This window comes from Leptodactylus fuscus, chromosome 1 (genome assembly GCF_031893055.1).
Source record: "Leptodactylus fuscus isolate aLepFus1 chromosome 1, aLepFus1.hap2, whole genome shotgun sequence".
Taxonomy (NCBI): Eukaryota; Metazoa; Chordata; class Amphibia; order Anura; family Leptodactylidae; genus Leptodactylus; species Leptodactylus fuscus.
Genome location: NC_134265.1, coordinates 214,934,417 through 214,946,446, shown reverse-complemented (window position 1 = coordinate 214,946,446; position 12,030 = coordinate 214,934,417). Strand labels below are relative to the sequence as shown.

Here is a 12,030-nt window from a genome sequence, read left to right as displayed (position 1 = left end):
GAAAAGTCACCTGTATTCTATGTTTCAGCATGCTTCTGGGGATACGAAATTTGCAGTTTTATTTACATTTTAACCCCTTAAATACATAAAAGGTTTTTTTTAAAAAAAAATTATTTTCTAGTCACCATATTCTGACCTCTGTAACCTTTTTATATTTCCGTATACAGGGAAGCATAAGACTTTTTTTTTTTTCTAGTTTTGTTTTTTAAATATCATTCTGGGGAATGTCTAGTGCTTTGATCATTTCTTCTTTAAGAATTTTTATCAGAGACAAAAACAGCCCTTCAGCAGTTTTGAATTTTATTCCCCAACGTTGACGGGGGGAAGGGGGGGGGGAATAAATAAATTATATATATATATATATATATATATATATATTATATATATACATATGTTTGTAGACCAGACACATATTAAACATGACTGAGTTAAAGCTGAGTCAAGCCAATTAGAGGTAATATCCATGACATCGTAGTACATAGTCCATTTTACTTTTACCTTCTGGCCTTTGTCCTTTTGAAACACGAACACAGGAGGTGCTATGGCTGGCTTTTCTGCAGAAGTGAAAGGGGTAAATGTATCTTCAGTTTTTGTATTAAAAAAAAAAAAAAAAAAAAAAAAAAAAAAAAAACACACACACAGCAAAAAAGTAAAGCTAAACTAGGAACTCTAAAATGACATAAATAATGGAAAATAAACCCCATAGAATGTTTTATCCTAAATTATATTGCACATATTGACTATAACGTGCCTTTTGTTCATTGGATGCAATAGCAAGCACTTTTGAAACAGATTAACTGAAATTACCAAATTTAGTAAAAATGTATGTTTATGTCTTACTAGCTTTTACCCGCGACTTCGTCTGCGGTGTTTGGAGAATTGGGTGGAGACGGACTGTTTTTGGGACCATGTCCATTGGCGATGTCATGAGGAAGGGACATCTGGTGGAAAGGCGTAGCCGTGCTTGGGAATATGCTGGTGGCTGGAAGCGAAACAGGTCGGCAGGCAGGAGCCGGCCTGCGAATGAAAGGGTGGGTGGGTTAATGGCGGCCATGGGCTATGGTCACCACAGGTTAGGAATGCAGGAAAGTGGCCGCTGTGAGGTGGAGTGTGGCGGGGGATGTGGCGGTGGGCCGTGATGGTTGAGATGGTCGTCCCGTACGCCGTGGGGCACTGTGGAAGAGCTTGTGAGGTTTTTTTTTTTTCGGTTTTTTTTTTTAAGGGGGGGGGGGGGGGGGAGTGGTGTTGTAGGCCGGAGGTGATGTGATGTGCCGGATGGCCGGGCGACTGTGATGAAGGACAGAGGAGAAAGAGCAGGGCAGCTTATGTGTGTGCTGCGAACTTACCGGTGAGTGTGCAGACAATGAAGGAAAGTTGCCGGGTAGGGGCTGAGTGGCGGTGCGGGCCAGACTGTGTGTGAGCTCTGCGGTCTGATGTGTGCCGTGCGGGCCAGACTGTGTGAGGGCTCTGCGTGGGAACTGTGCGTGTGGCGTCATCAGTGAATCAGTGAAGTGCAGTTGGTGTGAGTGGCCAAGCGGTGGCGCGCGGCTGATAAGAGAAGATGGCGGTGGCAGAGCGGGACCTTTGTTTTTGGGGTTATGTGAGTGTGTAGGGTGTGGAAATACATGTAAATGTGATGGAGTGGGGTTAGGGCTACCGTAGAGGCAACAATATGGAGTGTGGAGGTATTTTGGGGCCGGAAATGCAAGGAAGTGTGTGTGTGTGGGGCTAGGAGTCCTACTTTTGGGACTGTCCTGCTAAGGAGCCATGTTGTTTAGCGGCACGAAAAGTAGCCTAGGTTTCAATCGCAAAGAATAACTATGTTTCTGGAAAATTTTAGGGAAATCCGTGCAGCCGTTTTAGCGTGATTGAGGAACAAACATCTATTAGTAGGATGTAAAGATAAGGGAAACCTGCTAAAAACCTTGCAATTTCTCAACATGACGAACAAATCCTTTTCAAGCCTCGTGTACTGCATAGTTGTGGTTTCAGGGAACTGCTTGAATGGGAGCGGCGCTGCATGTGCTACACATCCACTATCGGCCTCTGATTCCAAAAGGCTGATAAAGATGCAAGAGGAAAATTTGCTGTTGGCTGTGAACTTCCCCTTTCTTTTTTGATAAAAAAGATGGCCTGTGTAGGGTCCAGGTGTTGGACCCACACAAATCACTTACTGAATACTTAGTCTTTCTTCTGGAGAGGTCATCAATATGAAAAAAGGCAATATAGGGACAGAAAACCTCTTTTAGGGGGCATTCACATGGAGTAACACGGCGCTGATTCTGGCACGATAAGGCTCCGTTCCCACGGAGAAACGTGCCGCTCATTCTGACACGTAAACACGTGTCAGAGTGAGGTGCTTCGAAACAGATCCCATTGACTTCAATGGGTGCCGGGCTTACGCGCGCTACCCATTGAACTCAATGGAAGGCTTTTTTATTTTTACCTATTGCTTTCAACACGCATATCACTTGGCTATCTTTACTCAAAGTTTGTATTTAGCAGAAGCACATATGTATAACTGCTGCTCCATTCAGATGTGGGAAAATGGAACCACCATTCATGTGACCGGTCAGTAAGAGACTTACCATATATACTCCAGTATAAGCCGACTTTTTCAGCACAATTTTTATGCTAAAAAAGCCCCCCTCGGCTTATACTCAAGTCAGGATACACGGAGCACAGACACTTGAAGGACCTGCATAATTGAAATGAAGGGGGAGGTCCTTTAGTGCTACTGTTCTGTGATTGGCTTGCCATGTAAGGTCACGTGACTGTGATGTCATCAACGGTCCTGTACAGACTAGAATGTTACATCTGCAGATAAGTCTGTGGCCAGGATTCATTATGTCTTATAGAAGATGTATGTCGTATGAGGAGAGTAAGCTACAGTAAAGTGAAAGTAAAACACACCTTCCTTTAAAACGTACCTTCCTTTAGTTAAAATTCCTATTAATGTCAGGCATTTGGGGTTATTAATTTAGTTTCAGTAACTCCATGTGCCTCACATTAATAGCAATGAACCCATCATGTCCCTCATATTAACCCGTGTGCCCCATATAAGAGTTACTAATATGTGAGACACATGGAGGTACTAATAAAGGACCTTAATTATGAAGATACCTAATTATTACTTCCATATGTCCCACATATCAGTAACTTATGTGAGGCACACAGGGGGTTAATGTGAGGGACATGATGGAGTTAACTGCCATTACTATGGGGCACATGGAGTTACTAAGCTGTAATGCACATGACCAGACTTTTTATCTGCAATGGTGGATTTCCCCCCCAGGCTTATACTCGAGTCAATCAGTTTTCCCAGTTTTTTTGTGGTAAAATTAGGGGCCTCGGCTTATATTCAGGTTGGCTTATACTAGAGAATATACAGTAATCTGCAAAATGTGATTTTTGTACTCACCATAATATCCTTTTCTCATATTCATGGGGGGACACAGCACCATGGGTATAGACCTGGCTACTAGGAGGCTGACATTAGGGAGATGAAACTGTCAGCTCCGCCTGCAGGCTATACTCAGCCACAGGCACTGTGCATTAATCAGTAGTGCAGCAGTAGGAGAGAGACGCAAAAGAACAAAAGAAGAATAGAACCTGAAGCACCTCAAGAGTGAGGCTAAGATCACACGGTTCCAAGGGTGGACTAAGGGAGAAAGACTAAGACCTTGATCCAGACTGGACTGGAGAAAAATAACCATGAACCTAAAAAGAATGGATGAGAATCTCTAATATCACACCATATGGAGATAATTCTTCCACGGGCGATAGTAGTTGTTAGCTGACTGGGATTTCTGGATAACATGATTCAAAAAGCCATGATGCCTTTACAGTCGTCTTTGAGACAGAAGATCGACCTGCAAAGGAAGAGGCCAAGCATCTGTCAGTAGGAACAAGAGATCCACGTAACAGGCCCAGGAGGCCCGCATACAGTCCAGTGCCACCATGATGCTGGAAACCCCCTCGTTCTTGAGATTCTTGAGGACCTGAGGGACAAAAGGAGACGAAAGACCAAAATCAGAAGAGCGTCAGCGGCAATGGCTCAAGGATCCAGAAACCTGGCCATATAGCCTTGTGGTTCAGGAGGGAAACGAAGACGTCGGGTGTGCCTCCTGCGGGAGCACAACAAAGAAAATCTGCTGATGAATGAACTTAGGTACTCTGCTACCCATCTGTCCACGCCAGGACTGCCAAAAGAAGAGATCAGGAGGCTTTAGTAAGGTTGCAGGGCTCTGGGTGTCAAAGCGCTGAAGATCCCCAGCTGGAGAGATTGGTATCAGTAGAAGTCACCTGCCAAAGGAGGGGAAGAAGAACTTTCCCCTGAAATACTCCTGGGGAGGAGAGCCACCAAAGAAGCTCTCAGCGAACCCGAGGAGTCAGGAGAATCAGGCAGTCGAGGCTGGCCGGAGATTTATCCCAGCGGGTCAGAATCTCTAACTGTAGAGGACGCAAGAGAAACTGAATGAAAAGGAACAGCCTCAAAAGGTCGAGAGCATCCCGGCCAGGACCCACATGCAAAACCAAAGAGCACGGAGAGATGATCCGAAGGTGGGCCACACTGGATCTCAGAATCTTGGCCTCTGGGAGGAGAATCAAGCCATGAAGCATGTCAAGGATCATACCTCAAAATTCCATACGCTGATAAGGCACGAGACAAGACTTTTCCTCATTGATGAGGCAGCTGAACGTGTCGAAGAAGGTCTAAGGTGGTCCGAAAGCTAGTCAGTTTGTCCGACATGGAGGAGGTTGCCCAAATATGAAATCATGGCGATACCTCTGGAGTGGACGATGGCCATGAGAGACGCCATCACCTCGTCATACACGGAGGGCAGAGGCCAGCCCGTAGGGGAGAATGAAAAACTGGAAAAAAAAAAAAAAAAACACAAATCCACTGCAAAACGAAGAAAACACTGATGGCACAGTGCCATGGGGAAATGTAGATAAGGGTTATGGATTTCAATAGACAAAAGGAATTTACCAGTGGCGAGGGATGCTATCACAGACTACAGAGACTCCGGTGGAATCTGTAGACATGGACAAACCTATTGAGTCCCTTCAGGTCCAGGATGGGACAAATGGAGCTGTCCATCTTGGGAACAGAGAACAGGTAGCAGTAGTAATCCCGGAACCACTCAGAAGAGGGAACGGGGAAGCTGACTTTCTGCCGCTGGAGATTGGAGACATCCTAGGGAAACACAGCCGCTTGAGTGTGGGAAGAAGGCTAAGTGGTGTAGCCGAATGACACCACCTCTCGGATGCAGAACCCAGTCATCCCCCCACCAGAGAGGGCCCAAGTGGGGAAAGACCTTCATACCAAAGAGGGCCTGGAAGACTTGGTGTAGGACTGCTAGGTTTGGGCCTGAAAGAGGGCTTCTTGGAACAGGAGACCCAGGAGCCACGAATGGAGCAAAAATGCTGAGAACTGGAAAACGATGGCCGATGCTTAGGATGCCTATGGGGATGAAGACCCATATCCCCGGTGGCCTCAGAGATGGGCTTCTCTAGCCTTTGCCAAAAAAAATCAGCCTTGTTAGTTCCAGGAAAGGGACACGACCGCCTTCTGGAGGCGGAATCAGCCTTCCACGAATGAATCCAAAGGGCTAGTTCACACGGGGACATGGACGCTGATTTTGACAGCGGATTTCGCGGCCAAATCAGCGTCCATACAATGTATCCCTATGTGAACTGCTCGCTTTTTTTTTTCTGCTAGCGAGCTAGCAGAAAAAGAAGCGACATGACCTATCTTTCGGGCGGAAGCCGCTCGCGATGAGCCGCGGCTTCCGCCCAGCCGCAGCCCCCCCATGTCGGCTCATTCATTTGAGCCGACAGCGGAGGTGAAAGCCGCGACCGCGATGGTCGCGGCGGGAGCAGTTCACATAGTGTGGACATTGTATGGACGCTGATTTGGCCGCAAAATCTGCTGTCAAAATCAGCGTCCATGTCCCCGTGTGAACTAGCCCAAACAGTACGGCGTATAGCCACTGCATTAGAAGCTACTTTAGAAGAACTGGAAGGCATCACACAGGTACTTGGAAACATTCAGGATTTGAGTAGAGATGAGCAAACACTATTCAAAACTCCCGATTCAAATAGCACGCACCCATAGGAATGAATGGACGGCAAAGTCTGCATGCTAGCCGCTGAACCCTGCTGCACACTCAGCTCTGCTGCATCTCAGATTTAGCAGTGCTGAGTGTGCGTTGAACCCTGCTGCGCACACAGCTCTGCTACATCTCCAGTGTAGCAGTGCTGGACCTGCGCTGAGCTCGGCTGCATCTCCGGAGTAGTCTAGCTGAGCGCACGGCCAACTCTGCTACATCTCGGCATAGGAATGCATTGATCAGCGTTGATTGGCCGAATGCCATACAGAGTACAGCATTCGGCCAATCAACACTGGTTCTGCTGGAGGAGGCGGAGTCTAAGAACGGTCCACAGCAGTCTCCATTCTGGTCCGATCTTAGATTAGATCTTAGTCTCCTCACAGACGAGCTTCCAGCAGAACCAGCGTTGATTAGCATTCGGCCATACAGCTTTCCAGCAGTATATAGAACTGCCTGTGCCCAATCTGATGAAAGGTCCTCTTTAATATGACTAGACTGTATTTTAGCGTGCAACTGATATCACTGTAGACACAAATTTTACGCTATAAAGATCAAGTATGGAGAGGGGCAAATGTAAACTTTATTGATAACTTAATTATGTGTTGAGTGTTTGTGCAACTCTTTTGGCACTGCAACCTGGACGATAGTAAATGTCTGGGTCATAGAGCTAATAAACTTCCTGGTTATGTTCAGATGAGTATTACAGAAGAATACCCCTGTAGCTAGCTGGGCTCAGTAGGGTATTACATTAACTCTCTATGTGACAATCAGAGTGCAAAAGTATTGTATGCCCTCTGATTGATAGGACAGGGATGTCATGGGAGAAGTCCATGCTAGCCCTCCCCATGGGATCACATACAGGTTATGAACACGCAATAATGATTTGTCATTGTCTGTGCATCCTGCAGCTCTGTTCCTTCCCCCTCCTTTCTCATTCAGTAGCGCTTTAAATGCTGCCTGACACAGGAGGGAAAAGGACTATTTAGATTCCTACATCTCAGAATCCGTTAAGGCATGGGTCAAGCAACCTTCAACACACCAGCTGCTGTGAAACTACAACGCCCAACATGTCCTCCAGTTGTGTGACATTTAAAGGGATTCTACCATTAAACTACCTTTTTTTCTAATGAACACGTCGGAATAGTCGGCCGGCTCCTGTATTGAACTGCAAGAGCGGCTACCCAAAAATGGCCGCCGGCCGGCTCCTGTATTGAACTGCAAGAGTGGCTACCCAAAAATGGCCGCCGGCCATTTTTGGGTAGCCGCTCTTGCAGTTCAATACAGGAGCCGGCGGCCATTTTGGGGTGGCCTCTCTATGCTCCCGTATAGAACTACAAGAGCAAGAGAAGCCAGAAGAGGCGGAGTGCCTTAATCTTCCTTCGACTTTTGCTGTATATTTTTCCATACAAATGTTATATTATGCAAAATAAATGAAAAAAAAATTCCATATTCGGTATAAAAACCCAAATAAAACTAAAATATTAGTTTAACCCACACACTGTATAAAAAAAAAAAAAATAAAAAAAAAAAAAAAAAAAAAACACGACAACAACTCACAAAATAGATATATAGAGATAAATATATAGTGGGAGGATAGGCTCAGGAGTAGCAGCAGCGACCCAGACAGTCAGACAGACACAAAAACGCCAGATGCAAGCACGTTTTATCCTGTATATTTTTCCAAAAGTGGCAAAAGAAAATAAGCAGTCAGGCAAAACAATAACAAAAATCCGGCTCGACTGAGTTACTAACTAAATAAAGAGGCCGTAACTATACGTGTGGTTTGCTTCAGCCACACGGTCAACACACAGAGTAAGAACAAAAGCAACAGTTCACAATGGTCTCTCACCAGTTGTCAGTGTTAGGACAGTTGTGCATTTATTTCTGGAAACTAAATAAGTGCAACACTCAAGGGTTAAAAATACTTGCTACACCACTTGATAAATCCCATCAGTGGGGTAGTGTCCAAAATGGGATGAGATGTCTGCGGATTCCACTTTATTGGCAATTCAGGGGCTTTGCAAAAGTGACATGACGTCCAAACCCCAAACTGTGCTTCAAAAAAACCAAAATAGTGCTCCTTCCCTTCTGTCTCTGGCTGTGCCCAAACAGCCATTTCTACTCACATATAGCATTAAGTACGTTATCCAGGATATACCAGTGTCATATGTGGGCATACACTGCTATTTGGGTACACAGCAGGGCGCAGATGTAAAGGAGAAATATGTGCTTTCGGAGTGCAGATTTAGATTGCTGGGTTTTGGATGCCATGTCACATTTACAGAGACCCTAAGATTGCCCCTACAAAATGGGGTCACTTCTTTGGGGAATTCCAGTTTACTGGCACCTCCAGGGCTCTACATAAACAACATGGAGCCCAGAAAGTCCCTCTAAGTCTGTACCCCCAAAAGCTAAAAAGCGCAGTGCACCTTCCCTTCTGAGCCCTGCTGTGTGCTCAAGCAGAAGTTTACACTTATATATAATTTTTTGCCCCTCAAGATGGCGCATTTTAGGAGTGCAGGTCTCTAAAAACACAAAGTGGGTGCAATGTATCGGGCACCTTGACGGGTGTAGTTTATAAAATGGGGTCACTTTTGAGGGGTTTCCATTGTATTGATACTTTAAGGGCTCTGCAAATGTGACATGGCACGTGAAAACTATTCCTGCAAACTCTACCCTCCAAAACCAAAATAGAGCTCTTTCCATTTTGAGCCCCACCATGTACCCATACAGCAGATTATGACCACATATGGGGTATTGCCTTGTTCATGAGCAATTGTTTAACAAACTGTGGGGGGCTTTTTTCTCCTTTAACCTCTTGTGAAAATGAAAACTTTGGGGATTAAGGGACATTTTAGTAATTTTTAACCCACACATCCCAAAGTTAGTAAAATCTGTGAAACTGCTATAGGGTCAAAATGTTCATTATACCCCTCAATGAATACCTTAAAGGATCTAGTTTATAAAATGGGGTCATTTATGGGGGTTTTCAATTGCTTCGGTAACTCAAATCTTATTTGAATGCGCAATGTGCCTGAAACATTTTCAAGCAAAAATTGTGTCTTGAAATCCAGTTGGTGCTCCCTTCTTTTTGGGCCCTACCGTGCGTCTGTACATAGGAGTAAGACCACAAAGTGTACATTTTTGAAGATGGGAGAATTGGGGTCATCTATTTTGGGGTGCAAAAAAAAAAAAACTGCCTTTAAAATGACACTTGTGTAAACAATATGAAAAATTTTTGTTTGACAATTTTTTTCATAGCCTATGGGGTCAAAATACTCACTATACCCCTCATTGAATACCTTAAGGGGTCTCATTTATAAAATGGTGTCATTTATGGGGGGGTTTCAATTGCTTTGGCAACTCAAATACTGTTCAAAATTGCAATGGGCCCAAGCAAAATGTGTTTAGAAATCCAATTGGCACGCTCTACCTCTCAGGCCCTACATAGGACCACAAAGGCCACAACGTGTACATTTTTTAACACAGGAGAAGTGGGGTGATATATTTTGGGGTGTGTTTCTTCTTTTTGATGCGTTGTGTGCAAACAAAAAAAAAAAACTGTCTTTAAAATGGCACATTTGAAGAAAAATAAAAATAAATTTTTTTTCGGAATTTGTATTATTGCAAAACAATATTTGTTTTGATCATAATGCTCACTATACCCCTCAAAGAATACCTGAAGGGGTCTAGTTTTCCAAATTGGGTCATTTAATGGGAGGTTCTATCATTATGCCACCTATTCCAGAGTCTGGTACAGGGGGACAAAAAAAAAAAAAAAAAAAAAAAAAATCACTCAAAATTTCCAAAATTTGCTTATAAACTTGTAAATTGTCTAAATTACTCAAATATGCTAAAATTATTTCAAATATGCTTGAAACACTAAAGGAACATCTGGAAATATATAACTACTAAACGTTTTTGCCCTGTATTATTGTGTATATGTGAGATATTGCAGCTGAAAACATTGAAAAATGTTTAAAATTTTCAGCATTTGCGAGTTGTTTTTTTTTAAAATAAATCTATGCAAGTTATATCAGTCTAATTTTGCCTTCTCAGTAAAGTACATGTCACAAAAAAATATTAGAATCGTTTGGATGTGCTATACGGTTACTGAATTATTCACTGATAAAGTCACATGGCAAATTTCCAAAATTTGGTTTGGTCATTAAGGTTCAAAATGGTCCAGTCAATAAGGGGTTAGTTATTTTTCCAGAAATGCACCATCAGCTGTGCAGAGTGAAAATGACAATTTTTCCAGGAGCACACTATTTCATTGCACATTATGTTGGGCCCAGCTTGTGTCAGAGACAAACACTCCAAAGGCTGTTGTACCAAGGGTAACCCACATAAAATTCTTAAAATTTTTTGGAGTGTGTGTGTCTCTACTGTCACAATCCAGGCACAACATGTCAGTCACTGAATTAGTGTATCTCTGTTAAAATTGCAATTTTAACTTTTCACTGTGCATATATTTCTGGAAAATAAAATAATGCAATACTCAAGGATTAAAAATGTTGCTATGCCCCTTCATACATTCCTTGGGGGCTTTTCTTTTTGCAGTGTAAATAACCAAACTAAGCCTCTAATGAGCATGGTGCTACTTAACTTTTGAGCCTTGCCATAATTGTAGGCAAAAGAGTAGGGCCGCATGTAGGGTATTTCCAAAATCACGAGACAGGGTATAATAACTGGACAGCTGACATTTCCCAGTTCTTGATATAGGCACTGAAATGGCCGATCTGGGAAAATCTAAATTTTCATTTTCCATCATCTGCTGCATATTTCTTTTTGGAAAGCATCTTTGTGGTCAAAATGATTACCGTACTATAGCCTTTGAGCGGTCAAGTTTCCAAAATTAAATCTCTTCTTGGTACCTTAGCACCTTAGGGGCAAATGTGTCATGGCACCTGAAAATGATTCTGCTCTCCAAAAGCCTAATGGCACTCCCTGCCCTCTGTGCCCTGCCGTGTGCCAATACAGCAATTTTCCTCCATATATGGGGCATTTCCTTAGTAAGGAGAAATTTTGTAACAAGTTGTTCAATATATTTTTCTCCTTTAAAGAGGACCTTTTATGGGTTTGGGCACAGGCAGTTCTATGTACTGCTGGAAAACCGACAGTGCGCTGAATTCAGCGCACTGTCAGCTTTCCCGTTCTGTGCCCCGGGCAAAGAGCTATCGGTCCCGGTACCATAGCGCTTTACAGTCAGTATATACCATACGGCTTTCCAGCAGTATATAGAACTGCCTGTGCCCAATCTGATGAAAGGTCCTCTTTAAGGGAGCCTTCACACGGAGTAAACGCAGATGTATTTTTGCAAAATACACGTGTAAAAATACATGTGTAAAAATAAGACTCCCATTGACTTCAATGACATTTTACAGGCGTATTTTTACACGTGTAAAAAATATAATTGAAGTCAATGGGAGTCTTATTTTTACACGTGTATTTTGCAAAAACACAGGCGCGTTTACTCCGTGGGAAGGCTCACTAACACCTTGTAAAAATGAAAAATTTGAGGCTAAAGCATTTGACATTGGATTGCAAAATATATACCGGTAATTTTTAATTATCACTGCCCAATATTAATAATTCTATGAAACAGCTGTTAGATCAGTATAGCTCTTGATAAATCCCTTGAAGGGTCTAGTTTACAAAATGGAGTCATGTTTTGGGGATTCCATTATATTGGTACTTTAGTGGTTCTGCAAATGAGACATGGCACCCAAAAACTATTCCAACAAAATTTTCCAAATAGCGCTCTTTCAGTTCCAAGCTCCACCATGTACCCATACAGCAGTTTATGAGCACATATGGTGCATTATCATTTTCAGAAGAAATTATGTAACAAATTGTGGGGGCTTTTTCTTCTTTAACATTTTGTGCAAATTATAAATATGGGTCCAATACA

The 12,030-nt window shown here is 43.2% G+C and overlaps 1 protein-coding gene across 2 annotated transcripts in view; it reads right to left on the bottom strand.

Moving 5' to 3' along the window:
- The window catches only part of RANBP3 (RAN binding protein 3), a 126,290-nt gene that overhangs the window by 101,023 nt on the left and 13,237 nt on the right, over positions 1–12,030 (bottom strand). For both annotated transcript variants that reach the window (XM_075283490.1, XM_075283496.1), the window contains exon 2: positions 499–554. In XM_075283490.1, the coding sequence (XP_075139591.1) occupies positions 499–554 (56 nt within the window). The remainder of the gene's footprint in view (positions 1–498; positions 555–12,030) is intronic.